This window comes from Bos indicus x Bos taurus, chromosome 7 (assembly GCF_003369695.1).
Source record: "Bos indicus x Bos taurus breed Angus x Brahman F1 hybrid chromosome 7, Bos_hybrid_MaternalHap_v2.0, whole genome shotgun sequence".
Taxonomy (NCBI): domain Eukaryota; kingdom Metazoa; phylum Chordata; class Mammalia; order Artiodactyla; family Bovidae; genus Bos; species Bos indicus x Bos taurus.
In genome coordinates this window covers 40,299,305-40,327,227 of record NC_040082.1, presented here as the reverse complement: position 1 = coordinate 40,327,227, position 27,923 = coordinate 40,299,305, and the positions used below count along the sequence as shown (strand labels likewise).

The 27,923-nt window shown below is 39.6% G+C and overlaps 1 protein-coding gene across 7 annotated transcripts in view; it reads right to left on the bottom strand.

Moving 5' to 3' along the window:
* EBF1 (EBF transcription factor 1) overlaps window positions 1–27,923 on the bottom strand; it is a 410,646-nt gene that overhangs the window by 66,770 nt on the left and 315,953 nt on the right. For all 7 annotated transcript variants that reach the window (XM_027545801.1, XM_027545802.1, XM_027545803.1 and 4 more), the window contains exon 10: window positions 17,658–17,784. In XM_027545801.1, coding sequence (XP_027401602.1) covers window positions 17,658–17,784 — 127 coding nt within the window. The remainder of the gene's footprint in view (window positions 1–17,657; window positions 17,785–27,923) is intronic.

The window sequence follows — 27,923 nt, the reverse complement described above, 5'->3', positions numbered from 1 at the left end:
TTTCTTTCAGAGCCATCTCAGGTGCGATCTTATACCGTAAGGACTGGATCAATACACCCAGCAGCAAACCGCTCGATACCCCCTGAATTATTGCTTCATTTTTCTTCTTATTATAGATGAGTTGTGTTATTATTTTCCCCAAATCAATATTTTACAACCTTTTTTATCCGTTTCTCCATAAATTTTGTGATTACTTTAAACTGGGAATTCCGGTACACTAAATAAGATGCAGTATTTGAAAGGGACGGAATGTACTGACATGTTTTTGTTTTTGTTTTACTCTTTTATACACAGTGCCTTGTTTAAAGGCACATCATAATCAATAGCTGAAGGAATGTTTTCACAAAGAAAAGTTTAACATAACCCTGTATTCGCAAAATAAAAGTGCAAATCCTTTAAAATAGCAGCAGCCCAAACAACTGCAAAGCTGAAAAACACAGAAGGCGGTGCGATTGATCAGCACTTTGCATCTGAAATTTCATTCCTAATGCTTCTTCTCTCCTCCAGTTTAAGGGCCAATGCAATTCCCTTAAATTGTTTCTCACAAAGGAGATAAGTCTATGCACCTTGGAGAGAGCTAATTGGCTTCTATAGCTGTCTCCTGCTAAGTGTTTAAAACATCAGCAAATCAAATCATGTAAACTCAAACCCTGCTCTGCTGTCAGTTTGCTCCAAGCTTGATTATTTAGATGTTCACATTAGCAGCGCCCACACTTAAGAAAGAGACCGGGAATACACTCCCTCTGTGAGTTCCGGGATGACTTGAGTTAATTCTATGCTTCCTATGAAATAATGTGTGTTATTTGGCAGAGATGCTCAGTGGTAACTAAATAATCATTACTGTGCAGCCAGTGGTAATTACATGGTAATTCACATTAACTTCATAATAAGCACTGTATTTTTCACTATATCCATCTGAGGATGAAGCAGAATCATAGTCTTTCATTTCTTTTTAATGCCACCCAAAATAAAAATAAAGTAAAATCACTTTAAGGGCAGAAAGACAATACAACCCTGGTGAGTTAAGCTACAGATTTCATTAAAGAAATACTTAAATCCATTAAGTCTAATTAGACATGACATCCCAGAATTCACAAACAGCACTTCTAATAAACTCATTAAAAAATTTTGGTGGCTTCTTTAGAAAATGGGAGGAAATTATGTTATATTACAGGCTGTTATATTACATTAAGGTTTTATAATTTTATACAGCCTCTTCTCTTTTTATGTAAAAACCTACGAAACTTTATAAGAATAGTTCTACTTAAATCAATGAGTCTTAAACAACAATGTGCTTCTTGTAATATGTACTTAATAATGCAATAAACTATTCTAAGTGGTGTAGAATAAAAGGTGAAGCACTTTATTTTGATTGGCTGAAAGGTATCAGGATAAAGGGACCTAATTCCTTATAGTATTGCAGTGCACAAGTTACATTCAAATCTCCATTTACATATATATTATTTAATTTGGGCAATTATCAAACCCTGAAACCACTTTTCCATTACAACCTGGACCCTTAAAAGGATTCACATCATGAATGCATCATATGTAAGTGTACAAAAAAGAATTCTGAGGAGAAGAAAGCAGTAGGAACAACTTTAATTGAATACTTATATTAGCAGATTAAATTGGGTCTGTTGTAAATGAGCCACTCTTAATTAGCTGCAGTTAGAAGTGGAATCTTTTTGCCTTTTAACACTGTTTATGGGATTCTCATGGCAAGAATACTGAAGTGGTTTGCCATTCCCTTATCCAGTGAAGAAATTAAAAGACACTTGCTCCTTGGTAGAAAAGCTATGACCAACCTAGACAGCATATTAAAAAGCAGAGACATTACTTTGCCAACAAAGGTCTAGTTAAAGCTGTGGTTTTCCCAGTATTCATGTGGATGTGAGAGTTGGACTATAAAGAAAGCTGAGCACTGAAGAATTGATGCTTTTGAACTGTGGTGTTGGAGAAGACTCTTGAGAGTGCTTTGGACTGCAAGGAGATCAAACCAGTCAATTCTAAAGGAAATCAGTCCTGAATATTCATTGCAGGGACTAATACTGAAGCTGAAACTCCAATACTTTGGCCACCTGATGTGAAGAACTGACTCATTGGAAAAACCCCTGATGCTGGGAAAGATTGAAGGCAGGAGGAGAAGGGGATGACAGAGGATGAGATGGTTGGATGGCATCACTGACTCAACGGACATGGGTCTGGGTAGACTCCGGCAATTGGTGATGGACAGGGAGGCCTGGCGTGCGTGGTTCATGGGGTTGCAAAGAGTTGGACACGACTGAGTGACTGAAATGAACTGAAATGAAGACATGGGTTTGGGTAGACTCTGGCAATTGGTGATGGACAGGGAAGCCTGGTGTGCTGCAGTCCATGGGGTCACAAAGAGTCGAACATGACTGAACTGAGGAAGTGGAATTAATATATTTTATTTTTGACTCTACTCATTACATTTAGTATCAGTGGACAACTAGGTCTTTTTTGCTTTTCACCAACTGAGTACCTTTTAAGGATGGTCTGATAAAAAGCTTTATTTCAATTCTAACGTAAGACCCAAGCGAGGTTTCGAGCTGAACCCCCTTATACAATCAGGATTTTTTAATGGACTATGATATGCCACTGAAGCAGCGATATATTCTTCTCTGATAACTGTGGAACAGACCTGCAAAAATCCACACATTCATTCACTGGCAACCAGTCAGGCAGCAAATAGCAACTGAAACACCTCAGTGCCAGGCACATAGCACAGATCTCTTCCCAGACAGACTTGCATCTTGTCCCTGGTTACCATCATCTTACAAGTATTTCCCTCTCACTACCCCTGATGATGATGATGATGATGATTTTGCGTCTAAAGCCACTAAGTGTAAGATCACTGAATGCAGCAAAGCGTGACACATCTCCTTAAGGACTTTCAGGGAACTGAGATTTAAAGGCAGAGTGGAGGGTCCACAGGTGTCTTCAGGCTAAGGGAACATGCTCACTAGTTTCCACGGGCACTAGCCACAAGGCTGTGGCGGGGACAGCATATTTGGGTGGACGCTGTCTCATCCCTCCTGCATCTGCACCTTGGGACAATGACCCTCCTGTCTGATGAGGTTTCCCGACCCTTTCTAGTGACCAATAGATGTCTCGATCTTAAACTGGGCTTTCACCAAAAGACAGGATAAAGAAAATGCCCGTAGATCACAAGGCTCCACTTCACCAAGGGTAAAATGGCACTTGACTTTCCGCTCAGAGTTTGATTTACTCAGAGACAAAGCAAAGCTCCTTCGTGTCTTGTCAACAAAAAGTCAAGAACGCAAACAAATCGGAATGGTAGTGTCTATGACACTTTTTAAAAGACAGATCACATATTGGAAGCCCAGGAATCAAACACGCTATATTATCTCACCCTTTCCTTGAAAGGTCAGAGACTGATGACCTTAAAGAATTCAGGAAGAGCCTGCTAATTACTATGGTGATGTTGGTTGAACGATTTTTATATCCATGCAAAAATGTGATGTCTTTACATACTCATAAATATGGAAGTCCATTCACAAAATAACTAGTTGAGTCCATTTATGTATGATTTGTTCCAGCTTTGTATGCAAATCGATTATACATCAGATCAGTTTGGGAAAAGCTCTTCCTACAGAAGTCTCAGTTACCTTCTCTACAAAATGGGCAGGTTGGTTCAGGGTATCTCTGAGGGCCTTTCTGGTTCTAAAGTTCAGACTTACGAGCCTGCTTTTCTCCAGTCCTGTTCTGATGAGATCCGCTGCTGAGTGAGCACTCACTGGATGCGAGTACTGTGCTAAGGGTGTCACATGCATTATCTAACTGGATCCTGACAGCAACCACATGAGAGACTATCATTCCCCATTGTAAAGATGAGGAAACAATCTAAAACTGTATCAATATTAAGAAACAATTCAGATCATATCAACCAGTGGTGAGTGCTATGAATAAAATAAAACTACTACATATAACAAATGTGCAATGCTGAAGAGGCAGCCTAAGACTCCAGAGGCCTCTGTCTAATTACTGAATCATATCTGCAGAAAACTAAAAAATAAAGTAAAAGTATTTGAAGTCCATTTTTATATGTAAAAATATGAAATACCAAAATGTCTAACCAGTTACTTAGGGTGAAAAAGATCCAGTACCAGACCCATAACTAGGTAACCTAGATGATTTTAAATGAATCACTGTACCTCTCTCTAAACTGCAGTTTTCATACCTGAAAATTGGTCTAAAAATACTTGCCCTTTCTACCTTACAAAAGAGAATTAAATGGGAAAGGCTCGGTCATCCATACAGACTGCACTTAGGTAAATTTACTTAATTACATAGACATAAGATAAAAAGGAACAAAATTGGGCCATCTGTAGAACCATGGATGGACCTAGAGACGGTCATACAGAGTAAGTCAGAAAGAGAAAAACAAATCTTGTATACTAACACATATATGTGTGGAACCTAGAGAAGTGGTACAGATGATCTTATTTGCAAAACAGAAATACGACAAAGACATAGGGCACAAATGTATGAACACCAGGGGAGGAAGAGGGGGAGAAATTGGGAGATGGGGATTAATAATATATGCACTGATACTATGTATAAAATAGATAATAAGAGCCCACTATATAGCACAGGGAACTGGATTCAATGCCCTTTGACGACCTAAATGAGAAGGAAATCTAAAAAAGTGGGAATATATGTACACATACAGGCTTCCCTGGTGGCTCACATGGTAAAGAATTTGCCTGCAATGCAGCAGACCCCGGTTCCATTTCTGGGTTGGGAAGATCTCCTGGAGGAGGGCATGGCAATTCACTCCAGTATTCCTGTCCTGAGAATTCCAAGGACAGAGGAACCTGGTGGGCTATAGTCCATGGGGTCACAAAGAGTCAGACATGACTGAGCAACTAACACACACACACACACACACACACACACGTATGTATACATATAGCTGATTCACTTTGCTGTACAGTAGAAACTAACACAACATTGTAAAACAACTATACTCCAATAAAAATTAATCTAAAAAAGAAAGTCAAAGATGAGACACAGAGGCCCAATAGTCAAGCTTGCTCTTTGGTCCCTAACATACAACTTTCTGACAAGTCACAATAATTTTTTAGCTTTGATGCCAATAATTTTATTAAGCAAAATTTCCAAGTCTTTAGATGATCCTCCTACATCATCTGAGCTAATCGGTGCACATGTTCCATTTTCTAGTCTTGAACAAACTGGGGAAGAACAAGACACACAAGCCTGCTCAGAACAGATTCTTCAGGGACACTTTCCTCCACCCAAACCTCCCAATAAACTCAAATAATCAGCTTGGTTTCAGTGAACATTTAACAAGTCAGTTAACACCAAAAGGAAACTATGTCTATCTACAGCATGACTGGGAGGACCTTATTCTGGGCAGATATTTAATGTAAATATATTCTTGGCACTAAAGTTAAAGTGAAAGTCGCTCAGTCATGTCCAACTCTTTGCAACCCCATGAACTATATATAGTCCATGGAATTCTCTAGGCCAGAATTCTGAAGTGGGCAGCCTTTCCCTTCTCCAGGGGATCTTCTCAACCCAGGTATCAGACCCAGGTCTCCCACACTGCAGGAGGATTCTCTACCAGCTGAGCCACAAGAGAAGCCCTCTTGGCACTAAACACAGGCCTAAAATGACTCCATATTATGTGGGAGTTTAGACTTCCTGACGCTAATCACCATGGCTGATCCCAGGTGGCACTGCCCAGCAGGTCAGGCATCCTCTGTGATACACAGAAGGGAGCTAAAGTTGATATTAACAGGGAAAAGATGAACAACTACCTTTGGAGGTCAAAAAGCCATGGGTTCAAGGGCAAGTCTGCTTTTCTGATGTTATTCCTGCCCCTGATTTAGGGAGTCCCAGCTTCTGTCCACTTGCTCACTGTTGAGAGGTTTGGCAGAAATTCTCCAATCTGACATTAATGGGATGATTTGCACCTTCAGTGCCCTGAATAATATAAGATCCATTTAAGATCCAGTTTATTCAAATCAAAAATACTATATGGTATAGAATTCAGTTCACGCCAAAAATCACATTCTCCAGGCAAGAATAGAGTGAGTTGCCATTCCCTTCTCCAGGGGATCTTCCCAACCCAGGGATCAAACCCAGGTCTCCTGCATTGCAGGCGGATTCTTTATCATCTCAGCCACCAGGGAAGCCCCTCATAGTATTCAGTTCACCCCAAGGATCACATATGCCATATGACCCACCAAGAGACAAGATGGATCAGTATGCTGACATAAATGGAAAAAATACTCTTCTTTTAAAAAGCTCCCTTGTTATATACTTGAATAATTTTAAAGTCTCTTTTAAGACAAAGTGGTTTCCAATTACGTTATTTTTAAAACTAAATACTATTTAGGGCAGGAAGCAACTATAATCTATGATGGTTTGGTAATGCTTAAGAGGTCGCCTGAAGAGGATAGCAGAAACAAGGAAGATTGGAAAACTTACATAAATGTAGCAATTTTCTCGGGTCTCTCTTATAAATGTTCCTCAAAACAAGACTTTTAAAGACCAGTTTTAAGAACATTGCTGAAGTGGTTATGTTTGGAGACTTAAATATAGAAAATGGTTAGTTATGGCTTTGATAAAATTTCCAGTGAAAGCATCACGTCCAGACTCAAACAGAAGACCTCAAACAACTAAAATAGAAGGGAATATAGTAGGACTAAAAATGGCTCTGATTTTGCTAATAAAGCCAATTTGCTTTGTAATGAAATAAACTGATGTTAAAGATGACTGTAATGAGTTTGAATAGAAGTATAAACCCTAAAGGTAGAAAAAGTTATATTTGTAACTGTTGTCAATTATGTATGGGATTTTAAATATGTATACTTAACTAAATTAATGTGCAAAATACTATAATAGACTCACTGGCATCTATAAATACATATGTTTGGCTAACTTGGTCCTAAAATATAGAAAACTTTTTAGGAAAATGACAGAACACCTTATATTCAAAATCATCCTCTTGTTCTGACATACATGGTGCTAAAAGTTCTGTGAAGGAAAAGATGTGGCTATCCGACAGGAGGGGAACAATTAGGTAAATTATGATGTGGCCACAAATAGACTATTACATACCCACTAAGATGCATTTAGGAAGAGATTAAGCTAATAGAGGACATGTTTACTCTCCAATTCAAATTACAAAGGAGGATACAAAACTATATAAACATACTGTGATTAACTCTGACAAAAATACACGAGTTCCCAAAATAATCTTAGAAGACTAAAAAACAATAACAGAAGGATGGGTTAATGGATTTCTTCATACTTCTTGTGTTTTAAAAATTTTCCCTCCTACATGAATATGCATGATGTTCATCATGGCATGATTTGTTTAAAATATGTAAGGCTCCAGTTCCTCCTAGACCTCCTAGAAATACCCCCACTCTCCCATTGCCAACAATCTAATCTTTTTGAAATCACATAATTCAAAAAAGGAGTAAGTGAAAGTAACACCACAGGGGATTTACTGCTTCCCAGGCTCTGGTATCCTTTGACTGGGGTCCAAATCCTGGCTCTTCCATTTATTAACTACATCACCTAGGCACTTCACCTTTCTAAATGTTTTCATCTAAAGAGAGGTGGTCTTACACAGATTCTCAGAGGAAAAAATGTTTTACATTCCAGTAATGCAGTCAGGAAGAAGATGAACAGAGAGGATACAGTAAGAAAAAAAAAAAGTGTGAAATAGGAGAGAACAACAGTAGAGAAGTCCAGAAAGGCTGTTGGAAGCCACATAGTAGAGAGGAAAGAAAGGAGGAGTCCAAAACTCTAGTAGGAAACACGGCAATCCTGGGGAAGAAGGTCGGAGGGGGAGCTGCATTGCCCCACTTATTGTTATAATTTTGGAATTCAGAGATGTTAAGTGTTTCAGATGAGTTCTTGTTTTTACCTGTGGGAAGCACAATACCGCTTCACATAGTGGGGGAAATTTTACAGACTTGACTTCCTTGGTGGTTCAGGTTGAGAACAAACAGCTATGGGGGAGAGGGTGCTAGTCCAAACCTCCGAGACTCGGGTCCTCTGACAGGTGAGGCCTTCAGAGCTACTTATGCGCAGTTAGTTGGGGTGGCGGATGAACCCCAACCAATAAGGATGCCAAAAACAACATGGGTATAAGACCAATGACCCTGTGCCGTAGGCTTTTCAGGAACAAAAGGAGATGAGAATCCAGATTCAATGTACCTATGCTTCAACAAGATGATGAAGCTACAACTCGTGATGAGATTTTGAAGTGTGAAATGATCACGAGAGATTAAAAATTATTTTACATTTATAAAGCTCTGATGTTTATGATATGTAGTTAAGTGAAAGACCCAATGAGTATTATGTAAGGCATCACCCTATTTTGGTAATGATTCAGATATCTGCATAGGAAAAAGATAAGACATATCCCATTAAAAAATAATATTAACAGCTAACGTGTTATTTATGTATAAAGAACTGGGATAAATGTTGATTACTTTTAATATTGTTTTAATTATTTTCTATTTGTGCTTACTGAATTGTCTGAAATCAGCATGGGCAACTTTGCAATAAAGAAAGAAAAGTTTTAATGCTCTAGTGGGTGCCACACCACTTAGTTAATGGACAGAAAGACAAACATCCATACCAATATAACGGTGGACACATGAAACAAAAAATACTTTGCCATCAAACATTTGGAATAAATGTTAGGAAAGGAGAAAAATAAAGAACTTCATTTTCATTTCCCTTCCGCCCACTGCCCTCAGGATATTAGAGAAAGTTTCAAGGTACACAGTTTAAGTACTGAAGGGTTAATTTATCATGATGCTGGGTTAAAAAACAAAAAACAACAGGCTTGAAAACTTCCAAATAGTTTATTGGCTTTGAAAACCAAATCATGTTCAATCATACTAAATAGATTAGAGGTTCAAGGCTTTATAGTATTGCATTACGTTGGCATGAATGCATATAAAGCTCAGTCCCTACCTTTATTGTTAATAGCTTTCTAATCCCTGACTAGAAATTTATAGTTTAGAAATGGCAACACATCTTAAAGATTAAAGCCATGTGACAAATAGTTCATGTCCCTTAATAACCAAATCACATGCCTTAGATTGGGGAAGCTTATCTGCCTTTTCCTTCTATATGGTTTCATTGGTAGGAACTACTTTATATCCCTATTACATGAATGATGAATGGGGCCGTTGGTTATGGTCTGTTATTTGCTTGGCTGTAGTCAATATGTTTTCTTTGGACAGGGATTTCTGTGATTTATCTCTCTCCTGGCCTTATCACTTATTAACTCTGGGTAGACAGGAAAAAGCCAAGGTTGTATATAAGGCCTAGTGGCCATTTAGACCTCTAATGTCAGTGAAAATATCCCTTTTAATGATCCTGTTACACTAGCTACTCAAGTCCTGATTACACTCCACTCCAAATAGGAAATAAAGGTCGTATTTCTTGGAAAGTGTGTACATAAAATATGCAAAATAATATGCTTCCTTCAGACCAGCTTTATTCTTTGCAGAAACGGCTTTCATTTTACAGATGTCACAGAAGTACAATGGGTATTTTCAGTGATTCTTGTTGCTCTTGTCCCCGTATGGCACCAACGGTGTTTAAGTTTACAGATGCCACTGGGTTGAGGACCACCAATTACATCAATGTATGTCAGATCAGAAGCGATCGTATTTTGTGAAAAAATTCCCTTTGGCAGAGGAGAAGAGGCTTGGGACTTAGCCTTTGGATCACAAAAGCAAAAAAAGAATAAACATTCTCTCTGCCTTGAATTCTTTTCTTTGTGTGTAAATGGCTCATTTGGAGTAATATTTGAGACATGCGGACAGGAGCAGCCTGTTAATTTTTCTTTCTTCTTGGGTCTTTTCCAATTAGGACACAGCTAAGGCAAAACTGCTCGTCAAGTGTTCATTACACAGCCCTCCTTCAGCTGAGTCCTAAGTGAAAACAATCTGATATAAAAGAAAACACATTCTTGCCTTCCTTTCCTCCATTCTTACTGAATTTTCTTAGACCCATCTTTGTAACAAGTAACACAAGAGCAGAATACTACCCTTTATAAAGCATTTTCATGCCCATTCTTTCATTGATACCCACAAGACCCTTGAGGCACCCAGAGGAGGAATAGTCCCACTATCTATTCACTGAGAGGAATCCAAAAATCTGGGCCTGAGCCCTTCATCCCCTTCACCTCCATATCCAACCCATCTCCAGGTCCTGTCCACTTTTCCTCTTAAATATCTCTTGAATCCTCTCACTATATTCCACCTCTACCCATTACTACCCAAATTAAAGTCATCGAATCTCTTTCCCAGACTACTGCAAAGGCCTCCTTACAGGTCTTACTTATAGAATCCATTTTGGTTTCTTATGCTCCAGACAGCCAGAGTTTTTCTGTTTTTGTTTTCTTTCAAACAAAAATTTGGTTATGTCCACCTATCTACTTTAAGGACTGCCCACTGCTCTTGAGATGACAAACAACTAAATTCCTCCCCACGGCTGCAAGGCTTCATAGCCTTGTCTCTGCCCACTTCTCCAGTCTCTCCTCTTGCCATTTTTTCCCTCTCTCTTGATTTTTCAGCCTCAGTGGAATTTTTACAGCCTTCCAAGAAGCCACATTTCCTCTCATTCAGAGCCCTGTGACATGCTCCTCTCTTCCAGAACACTCCGTTTCTTTCCACAAACCCACTCAACCCAATCCCTCATGAACTCCCAGGTTAACTCGTAACCACCCTTTAAATCTCAATTCATGCATCTTTATCTGACAGACAATATCTCTAACTGACTGACTGGGGGTCCTTCGTTATATTCTTGCCTGAAACTCTGTTCTTTTTTTTCTGGACACTCATTAAGGTTTGAAGTTGTAAACTTGTGAATATCCATGTTCCCTCTTTAACTACAAGATCCACGAGAACATGGTTTTACTCAACACAGTTTTAGAACACTGCCTAGAATAGAACAGACAATCCACAAACACTTGTGAGATGAGTGAATGGGGCAACAAAAGAAAGTCATAAAATCAGACAACCTAGATCTTTTTATTCTAATACCTAGAAAGAAACAATTTCCTTAATCAGATGAAAGCTGGCACATATGTAATACTAAATAAAATGTGCTCTCACAACCAGTTCTTTATATTTGAAGAGAAACATATCCATTATCTGTTTCTCTCCTTTTGTGTTTGCTTTTAGGGAACACTCATATTGTACCAGGAGAGCATTACATACATTGACCTATTGACTTTTTAGATGCAGTTACTGTTAAAATATCTCATTTTACAGATAAAAAATTAGTACTATGTAATATAGATCCATCCCCATTTTTTTTAACAAAAAATCCAACTACTATGCTCTCTACATGTAAGTTCACATTAAAGGAGATAGATTCTTAATTAACAGCTCTTATTTACATTCCCTGCCATCCAGAGCACAAAAATCAATGAGGACCCATTGATTCTGTGCAATATGTCACTCAATTACTAGAGAACACCTATCGTAAGTAAGATACTGAGTCAAGGTGCTTACAGTGGGCAAAACAAGATAATTTCAGGGAGGTTAGCTGCCTGTGGACTTTTTGAGATGTGTCTATCTAAGAACAGAGGAAGAGAGTGAAGGTATAAGGAAGTGAACGATGAATGAGCCATCTAAGCACATACAACAAAAGAGCTCCAAGGACAGCGACTCTTCCAGATAATCAAGATGAACCACAGGACACATCAAAGTCACCTAGTCAACTGGCTCATTTCACAATAAAAACACTGAAGTCTGGAGCATGTCAGCAACTTGTCCCATGTCTCACAGTCAGTTAGCAGGGCTGGGACTACAACACAGACCTCCCTGATCTCAACCCAGTGCTCTGGCCACTTGCTACAGTGGCCAGAGAACACTTCAGAGGGTAATCAAGTTTGAACTGGATCTAGGAAAATCACCATATTCAAAGTTGCTAATCATGAAGTAAGCTTGAGGCATAGTGGGGAGACTGGGATTAGAGGAGGCGAGAAAGCACCGGACCCAGAGGGCACAGTGAAATGTGGATGACAAGCCCAGGGGTTTGGACTATATCTTACATACAGGGAGCAAGGAAAAGTTTCTCTGCACAGAAATGGTACAAAAGTGACTTTTGGGAAGCTTAATCTGGCAATGAATTAGTGTAAGAAGATGCAGAAAAACAGGAGATTCACTTGGTGGAAACTCTCTACCTTTTCCCTAAGCCTGTTAACTTTGTTTATCCCCAGGATGGCAGCCTTCATTTGTGCAGGTTTCCAAGAATTAAAAACAGAGCTTTCTGCCTGAAACCTCTTGAAAGGGGAGTTAAAGCTGATTATAACCTAATACCTTTGAAGGGGGCTGGTGATAGATGGTACCCATGTTACTATGGCCTCCAGAAGAGGGGTTGAAGTTGGGGATGGAAATAAGAGAACAAGTGTGCTGTTCCTGAAAAATCAACACCTGAGAACTTAATAAATCTGGGATGCTTTATTAAATGTTTATTATTTGAGGCCATTTCTAAAAAAATACTTGTTTAATCAAAATAGTCATTGTCACATTCATAAACCTTTTCCTTGCTACCTTATTTATACTGTGCTCTCTTTATTTGTGGTTGATTAGTGCTGCTTGGAGAAGGCAATGGCACCCCACTCCAGTACTCTTGCCTGGAAAATCCCATGGATGGAGGAGCCTGGTAGGCTGCAGTCCATGGGGTCGCAAAGAGTCGGACACAACTGAGTGACTTCACTTTCACTTTTCACTTTCGTGCATTGGAGAAGGAAATGGCAACTCACTCCAGTGTTCTTGCCTGGAGAATCCCAGGGATGGGGGAGCCTGGTGGGCTGCCATTTATGGGGTCACACAGAGTCGGACACAACTGAAGCGACTTAGCAGTAGCAGCAGTAGCAGTATTCTTATTTCTCTAATTTACTGATAACCACAGGTTTATTACTAAAATTCCAAAGGACATTTCATAGACCTCTAGAACATGATGGAGAAAACAAACAACATGTGAAATATTTACACCATATTGGGGACAGCAATGAATGAATGAATAATAATGATCATCACTTATTAATGGAAACTACTAATATCTGGCTAAGTGCTCATGCTAGCTCACCTTAAGTGCTTTATACACATTTTCCTGATACTAAGAACAACCCCAGCAAGTTATTTTTCCTTGTAATAATGTAAACATGAGGTAACTGTGGTTTAGAGCTATCACACTACATACCCAAAATAATCTCTCTGGTAAAAGCCAGAGCTGAGATTTCAATCTATACCCATCAACTCTTAAACCCAAGGACTTAAATCACTATGCTACATCATCTCCTTGGAAGTGAGAAAGAAAAGACTACTGGGGAGGAATGAAAAGGGCAAGAAGGGAAGAAAGAAGAAGAGAGAGTAGGGGTAGAGGGAGAACACAGAGGAATGGGGAGAGGGAAAAAAAAAGAAAACTGGAAAGATATGGTACATGTCATCAAGTTTCATCTAATATATTCAGGCAACACGACCCCTTCTACATGCAAAGTAATTCTGGGCATACGGTACAAACAGGAAGCATTTCCAGGAAGAATATTGACTTCAAAGTAAAGTCTGAGACTAATAAGAATTTTGTTTAGTCCTTCCTCAAGAGCAGGAAGCTTGATGGAAAATGTTAAGAACAGAAGAACTCAGCAGCAGAAAGGATTAGAGATGTGACTCAACTAAACCAAATCTGAGCTGTTAGATGAGCAACCTTTGGGGCTTTCATCAGCTTTGGGGCAACAGGCAATATATGGTTCTTGGTACACACCTAAGCTGGTCTAGCATCCTGGTGGCCCACTGCTCCAGGCATATTTTCCCCAAAGACACCACCCACTCCAATAGAGAAATAACTGGAACGAAGTTTAAAACTACATTTGGATTTGGGCACCTCTTATGAAGAAAAACCAACTCGAAGAGCTTTGAAGAAGCAGCTAAAGCCTTCTGAGAGTCTTTTATCAACACCCAAGGTTACTTCAAGTTTAGCAGGAGAGAATTCTACAAGTCACTTAAAGATGTAACAGCAAAGAGGCTACTGAGAAGAACAAAGATACTGGGAAGGCCCCCTCCAGGGCAGTGGAGGTTTATGGGGATTGACTTCCCACTGGACTGACGGACCAGACACAGGATTAGGGAGGCCTTTGAAAAAAGTCCTGTCCTCAGAAAGGGTTTTTGTTTCCTCCTATGAGAAAACATGATTTAAAATTTAAAGTCAGCCTTGCTCTGCATTTACATGAGAATAACTGGCCACAATAAATCAGATCAGGGATGCAATATCCCCCTCTTTTGTTCCGATCCAGTTGGGATTCACTTTGCTCCCTCAGTCTGATGGAGCAGACACGAGAGAAGGGCACAGCTGGCAGCTGAGAATCCTCACGTGTCCCTGGTCTGAAGCACCAAAGATGGAGAGCTGCACGCCTGTCCCCACAAGTGGAGCCAGCTTGCAGGCAATCTGTATTTAGTCAAATTCTTTCCTCCCACCCCCAGAAGTCTGCTTTTATTTGCATAGATTAGGCCAGGCTGTTTCTGTCTCGGTTGTGTGGGGGTTTTTCTTTTTCATTGATTATGGATTTTTACAGACTTGCACATACGCATGCGCAAATCCTCTCACACGCACTCAAAAGCAGTACCTTCGTTTGGGATGTTGTTTTTCAGTCCCAGGACATTTTTTTTTTTAAAGGAAAAATTCCAAGTGATATTTTCTCCTAAGAAACAGTATTGGCTCACCCTATCCAGAAAACCAAGCCTCGCATCTTGAAATGCCATGGATGTTAAAGAAAATGAAGTGTGAGCTTCTGTGGGAGGGGATGGAAGGGTTGGTGGGGGTGCGGGTGCTGCAGGTTTCCAATGAGCTGAGTGGTTGTTCGGATACAAAGAACAGAGAGAATTTATGACCCATCTCGACACCTTTGCTAGAGAGTGGCGACAAGCAGGTAAACTGAGCAAACCACCCCGGTCTGGCAGCACCAGCCATGAATGTGTGACCCTTGGTAGGGGCATTTAATGATAATGATCAGGAGTCTTCGGTGCGGTTCACCAATTAACAGAGACTCTCTTTTGTTAGAAATGACGTAATGTCACAGTGACTGTGAACAGCCAGCTATATCAGTGGGGAAGTTTTTGTACCGGTTTCTTTGAAAATTTTATTTTTCCAAATCAGAGAGAGGTGAGTCTCTCTCTTAGAATACTTAAAAAACTAAGTCTTCCTATCTATGGTCCACAGTTTGAGGCAGGATCAGCAAAAGCATTTTTTTCATACTTTAAATTTCCCGCACACTTACACACGTGCATGCACACCCAGGACTTCTCTCTCTTATCCTTAACTACTTTGTGAGACTTGCAGATCGGCCACTTTTATCTTTGATCTTAATTCCCCCGTCTGATACAGGTTTTCCAAGATGTGATTTCTTAAATTGATGGCAATTTTTTTAATGGTTAAAAAAAAAAAATCCCAATAATGATGGGTCCCCTAGCTATTTTCTTTTGAGAATTTAAGTAATTTAATGAGGATGATTTTTTTTTAACTTTTATGGCCAGGTGGCTCAAGGGGATATTTTGTTGAGCACTGATTAAAAATAATTTCTTCTAAATGAGACCTGACCACAGAATGGAACCATTAATGGGCAGAGACGCTGTCACCAAAGCGGAATCACGCTTGATTGCCTCTCGTTCCTCCCACAACACGAGCGTTTTCTTCTTCTTTTTCTTCTCCTTTTCTTGTTCTTAATGGCAGAGTAAATAAGCAGCCAGCGAGGCCTAAATGTTTTCGACCAAAAACAGAGTCCAAACTCCTCAGAGAAAACATTTGGCCTCTGTGGTTTTGTAATATGTTCCAGAACACCGAGTTCAGTGAAGAACATTGTGAAAAACTCCCATCCATCGGAATGATGGTGGGGAATGTTACAGTATCAGAAGTTTCAATTGGTCCTTTTCCTGCAGGCCTATAATGAGGCTTGTAAAAAAAAAAAAAATTGTGCTATGTGGAAGTTCTCATGGGAAAAATGAATGGCAAGAAATCCTAGCTTTAAAAGAAACAGCTAATCTGCTAGTTTGATTGTTCTTCAAAACTTACGCTGAACCAATGAGCCTAATTAAAAACACTTGGCCTACTTCTATAAAGCATCATAGCTTTCTCTATGCTTCGTTTGTATACACCACCAAACTCCAGATAGACTATTATTTTTTCAAGTGCTTGCTAACAAAGTGCTGACTTTGTTGGGATGGCTGAGCTAATTTCTTGAACTCAGTGTGAAACCTTAGCTAAACAAAATTGTGGTAATTTTCCTTAATTTGTAAAAGTGATTGGAGTGCAAATAAAATTTTCCTCTTGGGTCAATCCTATAATTTTCAATTAACTAAAACTAATCGTCAGGCAGGCACCAAACCTGCATTTTGTTTAAAGGACTGGGAGGCATTTCCAAGGGTCAGGATGCATTAGCTGTTTTTATAATTTTGAGAGAGGGTTGAGTCGGGAGAGCGAGTCACTGAGAAGCATGGTTGATTTTGTTCCTCCTATTAAAATACAACAGGAAAGATGCTTTGAGATAAAATGTCACAGTAAAATACAATTTGTCCATTTAATTGTATGGTTCTAATTAGGATGTGTTAACACAGTTATCCCTTCATGCTCTGGAGTCTCTTTGTGTGAAAGCAACTTACACTCAGTACTTAATCTGGCTTTGTGGTCCTTTAGTGATTAAAGAAGGAAACATGGGGCCAGTTTCTGGAGGCAACAACCCAGCAATGGCTGCTACACAGCAGAGGACCTAGACTGTCCCCAAAGCCAGTGTGGTCCTCGGACCAGGATCATCAGCCTCTCCTTGTGAGCTTGTTAGAAATGCAGAGTTTCAGATCCCACCCGGAGCTACTGAATCACAATCTGGATTGCAACAAAGATCCCTGGGTGTTTGGTTTACATGTAACACTCTGAGGATCTCTTTGACTACACACTGGGCACTTAGACTCTGCACTTGATATGTTTCCATAGAGAACCTGCCTGGTTCTCTCCATGTGACGTGAGGAAATTCACCCTCACCCTAGAACCCTAGCTTCTTAATGCAAGATAGGTCCATGTGCCAAGGCAGGTCCATGTGTCAAGGCAGGTCCATGTGTTTGGGATGGTAGGCGGCAGTCATGGGGAACAAAATGAAGCTTAAAGGGAAAGAAAGCACCAACCCAGAATTAAATATGAAAACCACCAAAAGTCTTTAAATGGCCATGACCAGGCTAGAAGAAAGTTGTATTGTGCACTCAAGCACATTCCTACTCCATAAAGCAAGCAAACCCCGACATGATGGCTTAACATCCAGAGACTCTTAGGACTGTATAGCACTCCTCCTTGCTCATGCCACTGCCTTAGGTATCTAACCCATGATTTCAACAGATCCTGTCATTCAACAAGGACACCTAGATGAAATCTTATCTAATAATAACGGTAATAATAGTAGTAGTAGCAACTCATTTCACCATAAATGGGGTGAAACAGAGAAAATGGGTCTTAAGAAGAAATAGATTTTAGAATAAAATAGCACTTATACACACAAGATTGAGTCAAAGACCCACAAGGTCAAGACCGCTCTGTCCACCATCTGCAGTAGTTCTTACCTGTGTAAATGAATCTTCCAGGTGTCCCTTTGCAGAACTGTTTGGATTTGTAGGACAAGGTGACCTCTACAACACCAGGGATATGCCGAGGAGGAGTCTGCACACGGATGGCGTGAGGAGTAATCAACTAGTGGGAGACATTTGGGGGAAAAGAAAACATTGTCATTGCAATATGTAAAGGACTCATTTCACAGCTTTCTTATCGGTTCTCAATAAACATAGTCTTCAAACACCTAATTAACCTGTCCATGTTTAAATACAATCATGATGGAACCTGTATAAAAAACACTGACAACAATATTTACAAGTGCTCTGAGAACAGTCATAACAACTTTATCTGAGTTTTCCTACATGGCAGGCACTCTGCTTCCTGGTTTGAAAAGTAAACCTGGTCTAATGAAATGATTTATCTACTACAGGATATCCTTTGGAAAAATCTCTGTTTTAAGGCAGACACCCAAATCAGCACTGAGCTCTGCCACACCTCTCCAGAAGCTGGTGGGCCTGGTGTTTGAACTGAGCCCTTCAACATGTGCAAAACACAGAGGTAGGAAATCCATGGTCGAGGTGCTCTGATGAGCTGCAGAGCCCATGTAGGAAATGCCCCGAAGACCATTTGGTGCATTAACTACCAGAGGAACAATCAAAGAGCTTTAAAGGGGAAACCCAAGAAGCTTTCTCCCTGGAACAGCTGAGAGGTCTGGCAAGACTAAGGACTGTCCATAAAAGGGAGCTGGAAGCTGGGGAGGGGCCGGAGGATGATCAGTGGTCCATTATGCAATGTCACGTGCACAGGGAGAAAGTTCATTTCTGAACCCTGTTGGCGATCAGAGCACACTGCAAAGCAGAATTTGCTTTTTAGTACTCTTATCATTGTTTATATAACTAAAATGTTATTAATGGCCATAAAACTGGCATTATCTGCTTCTTTGAAAACTTCAGCCCTTGTAGTTGACCTCTGATGGTGCTAGACTCTCTGTGCTCTCTTTCTGGTGTGTGCAACTGCCTGTTCCTTGACTGCTTTCAGATTTGTTTAGCTCAGGGCTGCAGTACTGAGTTGGTATGTAATGGGTGATCATTTGGACTAACTCATGTTTGTGCTGTTCTTATAATTTAGAAAGGGCTTTTGTTTCAATGTGCAAATTTAAATATTTTATCCAGAGAAGGCAATGGCACCCTACTCCAGTACTCTTGCCTGGAAAATCCCATGGACGGAGGAGCATGGTGGGCTGCAGTCCATGGGGTCGCTAAGAGTCGGACACGACTGAGCGGCTTCACTTTCACTTTTCACTTTCATACACTGGAGAAGGAAATGGCAACCCATTCCAGTGTTCTTGCCTGGAGAATCCCAGGGACGGGGAGCCTGGTGGGCTGCTGTCTATGGGGTCGCACAGAGTCAGACAAGACTGAAGCGACTTAGAAGCAGCAGTCCAGAGAATCACAGACAACTCCATGAGGATCAAGGTGACAGCACAAATGCCAGCCCCTGAGTCCCACCTAGGTAAACAGTCCCAGCACAAAGGCCTGGCAAAAAGAATGTAAGAAAGTGGCTCCTGCTAAAATCTGCAAGTGATTTCTACCAAACGCTCTTTCTTGAAACATAAAGGTCATCTGCACAGAAATCACTTTAAGTTAGTAATTAGAAATGCCTATCCTCTTTGGCCACCTCATGCGAAGAGTTGACTCATTGGAAAAGGCTCTGATGCTGGGAGGGATTGGGGGCAGGAGGAGAAGGGGACGACAGAGGATGAGATGGCTGGATGGCATCACCGACTTGATGGACGTGAGTTTGAGTGAACTCTGGGAGCCGGTGATGGACAGGGAGGCCTGGTGTGCTGCGATTTATGGGGTTGCAAAGAGTCGGACACGACTAAGCGACTGAACTGAACTGATCCTCTCCCATAGAATGTGTGCACCCTTATTTGCTGGAAATACACAAAAGATTCTTCAGGAATACCATACTTATGTGGAACCACTGGAGACTGAGTTCTCAATGGCTACATTTTTTGATGGCTAAACGTTTACCCATAAAAGCACAAAAAATATTTACTTAAGATTTTGACCTTTTCATATTGAAATTCTTCCAAAATGCATTATATGTTTTCTAAAATAAGCAAAATATATATAATTTAATTTAGCCTTAATAAATCAAGACTTTCATTTGAAATACCCCTTGTTATATCTTAGTTCTATTTATCTTAGATCGGTGTATCTTCTATAATACAGAAAAGGCCTAAGTGACCATGAGGTATGATGGGCTATTTTCCCCTGCAGTAAATGGCCCTGGATACTTATGAGTTTTAAATTATTTCTATTTTGTTCATTTTCTTTGTCTTTTTTCCTCCTAATGTCCTTTGCACCTTCTGTACTTCTCTTCTAATCTTTAAGGATAGAAAACAGGAAATCTAGTTTATTATTGTATAGAGAATAAGAGAAGGAAGGAAGCTCTGAAGAGCAGTAAAAGATGATCTTCCAAAATCAAGTGTGTGTTTAATCTCAACTGATCGGACAGTGTTCTTACAATGCTGGGATTAACACTAGTTGAGTACCAGGGTAGGAGGTTACCCACTATGTCACTGAAGGTTTTACTTGCAAGTACTAATTTGGTCAGGTCATTTGTATGTATTCTCATCTGCTTTTTTCAGATATGAAAACAGAATCATAAATTGTTAAACTGCTTACACAAAATCACCCTCGTAAGAGCAAATAAGAGCAAAAGTGACCCTGATAACAGTTCAAAAAATGATAGGGAGTAATTCCGTCTAATCATAAAGAAGAAATGTTCATATTTATATCTTTAAACATTTTAAAGCTAGCATCAAACTCAAAGTTTTCAGATCCAACACTATATGTATATGTGTTGCTTTTAAATTCACATGCTATTCATTTTTCATTTTCTACCTGGTCCCTGGTTGTACCTTTGATGGGGGAAGTTGCCATATAGTTATTTTCCAAATAAGTGGCATGCTTCTATTCTAAAAGTTACTTGGACTGTAGAGTAAGATTAAATCACAATAATATTTAGGAGAACTTTCAGACAGAGAATATTTCACCTACCCACCCTTTTCTCAGGGGGAAATACATTTTAAAAGATGGAAAGATATCAGTAAATAGATATCAGAGACATCTTTTTAAGTATAAGGACCTATGAGTTGATACACTAAGGAACAAAATTGATTTATAAAATTTACAAACTGATTAGATATGACTGCAAAGAAACTACTTAAGAGAGTAGGGGGTCAGCATAAAGGAAATTGAAACAAATTTTCATTTACAATTTCATTTTCCGTTTTAATCAGTCTAACTAAAGCAGAGATTCACTATTGAAATAACTGTCCTTTGCAAATAAGGTAGAATATGAATCATCATTAGAGAATGAACTTGTTGATGTTTCCCCTGCTGTAGATGTTAGTCTGGGAACAGGCTCTCACACTGACACATGATATTGATGGCATTCAGAAGGAAAAAAATTGTATCTAACCACTATCAACTAGATAGCGGAGAGGTTTATTTATTAATCACTCAAAGAGGTACAAATTTATTGCAGGAAGGAATGCTAGTAATCATTTAAAATGAATGCTCTCGTTTTAATAGCTAAATACACAAAAGTCCAAAAAAGTCTAGTGGCTTCAAAAATTGACCCAACATCTTAGGGGAAAGATAGGGTCTAGATTTGGAAGCCTAGTACCCACAACCCACCCCAAACCCCTCCCCCATCTCAGGATAAACTTCCCACATTGTTCTAATTGGGCTGAACTAAAGGCAGCCCCTCTAAGTTACAGAAGGAAGAAAGGCTCTAGTATAAGTCTAAATTTTTCAAACTTTCATCATTGCAATAGCACTTCCTAAGTTTCGCCATGTCTATAAACAACCTATACCCATACAATTATGTAATTAAAAATTTTAATTGGTTAACTTTTTGCTTTGTTGTTGTTCGGTCGCTCAGTTGTGTCCAAGTCTTTGTGAACTTTTTGTTTCAAATAACTTATTTTAAAAGGACACTATATTACTATTGCAACTGGTTGTGGTAATCTTAAAGCTAATATGATGTTGTTAAATTCTAGTTAGATAATGTTGACAACCTGAATGGGTTTATTGAAAAGGGAGTTGAGCTAGTGTTAGAATACAGATTTGTTTGCTCCAACTGAGACTTTCTCCCTTAACATAAATCAGAAGGATTAAAGGAGAAATAAAAGGAGAATCACTTTTTCACGATGATTCAGTTCTATTTAATGTCTGTGTCAAATCCAAAACGGTCTCCTGTACAACCAGGGGCACATTCCCCACACTTTGGGAAATTCTGTTCTAAGTGATTCGAGAACAGATTCACTCTCTTGGCTTAACTTCCTTAAATCACAAAACGAACAATTTGAGTTAAAAATAAACATACTTCTGAAACCCTGTAGCATCTGATACTACTTTCTTCCTTTTTGGAAGTCTACACTTTCTTCACTTCTGTGACACTAATTATAAGACTTAAGCCTCAGAGAGTGTCTGATGGTTTACCAAAGCACTTTCACATTCACTATCTTTTTAAAGCCCATCCTTATGGGATATGTATTCCAGATAAGCAAAAATTGAGAGTCAGACGAGTTAACTAATATTATTTGGAAACAGCAGGAAGAAAATCAACCTCTTATCCGTGTAAATAAGTGTTTTCCAGAGCTCCTCTCTTATTCATTGATTCCTGATCTCTTCCTGTGCCACCTATTTCCTTCTGCCAATTTGTTAATTGTAGACATTTCACAAGTCTGTTCTAGATTTTTTTTCTCTTTCATTTGCCTAACAATTCTTGAATTCACTCACTGGCTCAACCACGTTAGCTAAACTGACTTCCAAGCCTACGCCTGCGGCTTTGATCTCTTTGGCCAAACACCACATTTTTATCAGCAAGAGAGTAACAGAATCTCCCCTTATGTATCTTACTGCAACTTCAATCTCAACAGGATGCAAGATCATTTATCATCTTACTACGTATAACCGTACTTCCTGATCCTGTGTTCCTTCTCTCAGCTAAGAGAACACTACCCTTTGAATCACCCAAAATAGAAACCTTGGGATTATCTTTTTTTTCTCCCTTCAAATTTTCTTTTAGTCATGTTGACTCTACCTTCTACTGAATTTCACTGGCGCCTTTCTCCTTTATCTTGTTCAGGCTGTCACCATTTCTTACTCAGACAATTGCAATATTATAAATGCCTTCTAAAATGGCCTTTCTCTGCTTCTACTTTCTCAACCAGAATTGTCCTCTTCAAACCAACTTCATTATGCCATGCCCTGACTCAAACCCTCACCTGCTCCTTCATGTATGGTATGTAGTCTAGACTCCTTAGCATGGTAGCCAGGTGCTCCAAGGCTTGAGAGCTGACTGCCCTTGTGAGTCATCCTTCCCACTCTGCCCTTCCACACTCTGGAGAGAAGGCCACGTGGATATATGAAAATAGCCTACCATCTTTGCCTTGTTCATGCCATTCCTTGCCTAAACATTCCCCTACTGCTATTTCTCTTGTTCCTTAATACCCTGAAGAGATGTTCCCTCTTCCAGTAAGTTTCACCTGATCTTTAGAGTCACAGTTACTCACACATTTGTAAAAATTTATATAATCATGGAATGCATACTTGAGAGCTTAGCATTCTATTCTGCGTTGTGCTATAAAGATTTTCTTAAATATCTTTTTCTCATTAAACAATCCTTGAAGTCAGCAACAGGGTCTAATTCATGTCCATACCCTCTAAAGTATTTAAAGTAATACCTCATATACAGGATATTTCCCAAAATATTTCTGACAAAAATTCTTGTATAAATTAGGCCTGAATTCTACTAGATGTTTGACTGCATTAAGCTAAGTAATAAGAGTCCACCCTATCCATAATACAGGATCTCCTATCTTTTCTCCTTGGAAGAAAAGCTATGACAAACCTAGACAGCATATTTAAAAGCAGAGACATTACTTTGTCAATAAAGGTCTGTATAGTCATAGCTATGGATTTCCGAGTAGTCATGCATGGATGTGAGAATTGGACCTTAATAAAGAAGGCTGAATGCCAAAGAATTGATGCTTTTGAGCTGTGGTGTTGGAGAAGACTCTTGAGAGTCCCTTGGACAGCAAGGAGATCAAACCAGTCAATTCTAAAGGAAATCAGTCCTGAATATTCATTAGAAGGACTGATGCTGAAGCTCCAATACTTTAGCCACCTGATGCGAAGAGCTAACTCATTCGAAAAGACCCTGATGCTGGGAAAGACCGAAGGCACAAGGAGAAGGGGACAACACAGGACGAGATGGTTGGATGGCACCACCAACTCAATGGACGTGAGTGAGCAAGCTCCAGGAGATGGTGAAGGACAGGGAAGCCTGGTGTGCTGCAGTCCATGAGGTTGCAAACAGTTGCAAACACGACTGAGCAGCTGAACGACAACAACTATTCATAAGAGCCCACCATTCTTAACCTGATAATATTTAACCTTCATCTCCTAACTTGCTCTTAAAATTATCTAGCTGGCCCAGCACTCAGACCCCTGCATGAGAACACTGCTCAGATATCATCTAAGAGGTAAAAAAGATGTCTAACGGTCTGTGACTCACTCCAGTGAGAATGGATAAGGTGAAAGAAAGAAAAAATATTTAAACAATACAAAAAAGTATTATAATTTAAGCAATACAAAAAAGGGCCACAAAAGATCATCTCTCCAATAGTAGCATTTATCTCTAGATTGATGATGTTAATGTGATACAACTTCTCTCTCCCCATTCTTCCTCCTATGTGTGTGCACATGTGTATTTGTGTGTGTGAGTATACACGTGCTTACACAGGAAATAATAGCCATATAAACAATACTGGAATAAATAAATTCACATATTTATAGGTATTAATTATGAGAAGAATCTTACTAAAATCAAAAGTAGAATACTATCAGTTTGTGCAATATGTATTGCATGTGACTTAAATAAGAATTAGATATATATTTGCATGGAAGAAAGGCTAAAAGAAAGATCATCAGGGTCAAGAAAAGTTACAAGATGGTAAAGTTACAGGTTACTATATTTTCTTCTGCATACTTCCCTGAATTCTCAAGCTTCTCAACCATATGCTACTGCTACTGCTAAGTCGCTTCAGTCGTGTCCGACTCTGTGCAACCCTATAGACGGCAGCCCACCAGGCTCCCCCGTCCCTGGGATTCTCCAGGCAAGAACACTGGAGTGGGCTGCCATTTCCTTCTCCAAACCATAAGAATGCATTAATATCATAATTAGAAGAAATCACTTTTAAGTGTGATATTACAATGAAAGAAACACACATAGTTTCTGCAAAGCCCCAGTAGAGGCTGCTGGCACACCAAGGACCTACCAGCAAACAGTAATTATACTCTCTCTGAGCTACCTATATGAGCGTTTTCTCTTCATATCAGAGCATAGGAGCAGAAGAGTCCTGAGTGGTCACCAGGTGAGGCATGCTTCTGGGTACAAAGTGAAGCTTCTGTGGCCATGAGAGACAAGACACAGACATGGAGGTCGTGGGTGGGGCCTGTCCTTGATCAAAGTGGGAGACAGGAGAGAGGAACGCCTCTGTCTGTGGATGCACAGAGCATCATGGAAATGCACAGAGGTGGAAGCAAAACCCCCAAGAGGCAGTCTGCAAAGTCTGGAGTCCAGACAAGGGACACGGGAGAGGATAATTCTCTATGCAGCTTTTATATGTCTCAAAAGTATGGTGGGTGAATGAGAGTACCCAGTATTTTAAAATATTAATGGAGACATATTGGAGAATTCTGGGAGAAGGGGGCAAGTCTTGGGAATCACTTTCTTCTCTGAGAGCCGGTAGCACTTACTATCTGCACTCCTCTGTGTGCTAAGTGCATGCGTGCTAAGTCGCTTCAGTCATGTCCGACTCTGCGCAACCCCATGGACGGTAGCCCGCCAGGCTATTCTGTCTGTGGGATTCTCCAAGCAAGAATACTGGAGTGGATTGCCATGCCCTTCTGCAGGGGATCTTACCGACCTAGGGGTTAAACCCGTGTCTCATTGTGTCTCCTGAACTGGCAGGCAGGTTCCTTACCACTAGTACCACCTGGGAAGCCCCTTATCCCTCTGGTTCACATTAAACGGATGGTGATAATGACCTTGATCGTGACCTTAGGAGCAATTCACTTTTCATTGTCTTCTAACTATGTGCCAAGCTATCTGAGAAGCTAACTATGTGAGAAGTTCTTTCGGTGATTTTTGCTCTTAAGGGCAAGCATGGGTATTAGCTGGTTCACACATATGAAAAATGAATTTCAGCAAAGTTAAGAAAAATGATCAAGGAACAGATATGAAGCATCAAGTCTGCCTGTCTGGTGACCACCACTGCGTAACTGTCCCTCCCTACTGCTACTTACTGTTTTTCTATAATTCCTGGTACTTGTACTTTTCATCCTACCTCCACTGTTGACAGGATGGAATGGGTCCCCAGTATCTCCTACATCTAAAAAAGTTCTGGGAACGTAGTAGGTCCTCAAAATACCCTTTCTCATTGGTGAGAAGCTGGCTGGGAATTATTTCCCACCAAAACAAAAAAGCAATTCCAAGGCAAGCCTTCATGCATGTTTTCCAACCAATGGAACTATATGAAATAAATGCAATTTGAAGTTCCAAGCCACAACACAAAAAAATTACTGGGATTACTAGAAAGCACACCAATGATTTTTCCTTATTATGCTTTGGACTTAATATTTTAGCCTTAATCATTTTCAACACTAAAAAGTTACAAGGAAAAAAAAATAACCCTCCAAAACAAGCAAAGCCTTAAAGAGAAGAGGTAAAAGGAAGGAAAGGTTTCTTCTCTAGAAAAATAATTAACAGTGATGACTAGAAAAAGCCTAAAGTAGGCACTGATAGGGTAGTTTTTAGGTATCACCCATCCAAGAGTCTGGGTTCTAAGGGACACTGGCCCATTCATCCACTGTCACTCTCTGTGCCTCAGTTTACCATCTTATCCTGCATGTGTTCTGTTCTGTTGGAGTACTGATAATAATGTTAAATATGCTTTGTGCTGGGTAGAGCTTCTCCAGGGATCCTAAAGCATTTTCCAGATTAATTTTTAAATTTATATATTAATAATTCTCACAGCATTCTCCCTCCTCCTCAGTTAGGGTAATAATATCTATCTCTTTTGAGATAGGCAGGGGGTGTTGAGTGATGGACATAAAACAGACACTTAAATAAGGAAACTATAACATAAAAGCATAATTAAAGCTTCCAAACCAAATCGACTAAGGATTTTTAAAGAGACACCACAGTTTTGGTGACCATACAAGCAAACTTATTGTCCTTCCACTCTGGGGTGTTCATTTTTCTGTAGTTAAACATGGTGTTTAAAAAAACATTGTTTTCTGGAGTTCTTAAAGAAAGTTGAAATATGATCAGCATGTATGCTGGGGGACTGTGCTGGCTGAACCTACATATTTTATCTCTATTTCCCTGAAGTGGATACAACATAAATCAAGGGATGCCAGTTCTTCTCCCAAGTTCCTCAGTGTATTCTGGTTTGTTCCCTAATCAGGGTTCCTTGGGTTTCGTAAGACAGATTTTTTCATTCCCAAGAATTGCCTGTCTCAAAGGCAGTATACGATTTCTCAGGGAACGTGAGAGAAAGCCTGTGGAAGCATTTACTGTTTCACAAACATTCTGGTTTCCTTTTGTCCCTTCAAGAAAATAACTAAACCAATGTTTAGCAAAATATGTTGGGTCACATGAATTCCCAAAGATAAACTTTATGTATGAATTGCAGAGGAGACTTTGGAAACTGAAGTAGCAGAAACTGAGTTAAATAGGGGATTTAAAATCTAGCTTTTGAACAGTCAGCAGTATCTCCTAATGCCGTCTAAAATTTCTCTCATAGCGGTATCAACATAGACACAGATACATAGAGAAGAGATAGAGATCTATTTTCCAATTGACTGTCTGCATCTCCCAATGAGAATACAAGCCCCATAGGATATGAACTTGGTCCTTCTTGTTTTCTCTACTGTTTCCAGTTTTAAGAGTGCCTGGGAAACTAGCAGACATTCAATAAATACTTGTTGAAGATTGAATGAGTAAATACTGTGACACCGTTAACTGCCACTAATAATTAGGGTAAAGATTCAACAACATCCCTTATGCATCTGCCAAAAAGATATCATCAATACTACTCCATTCAAAAAAAAACTTTTTCTACTGAAGAAAAAAAAATTTTTTTTAACTTTGCTCCCACAGACTTCCTGGCAGCCTCATTAAACATTCAC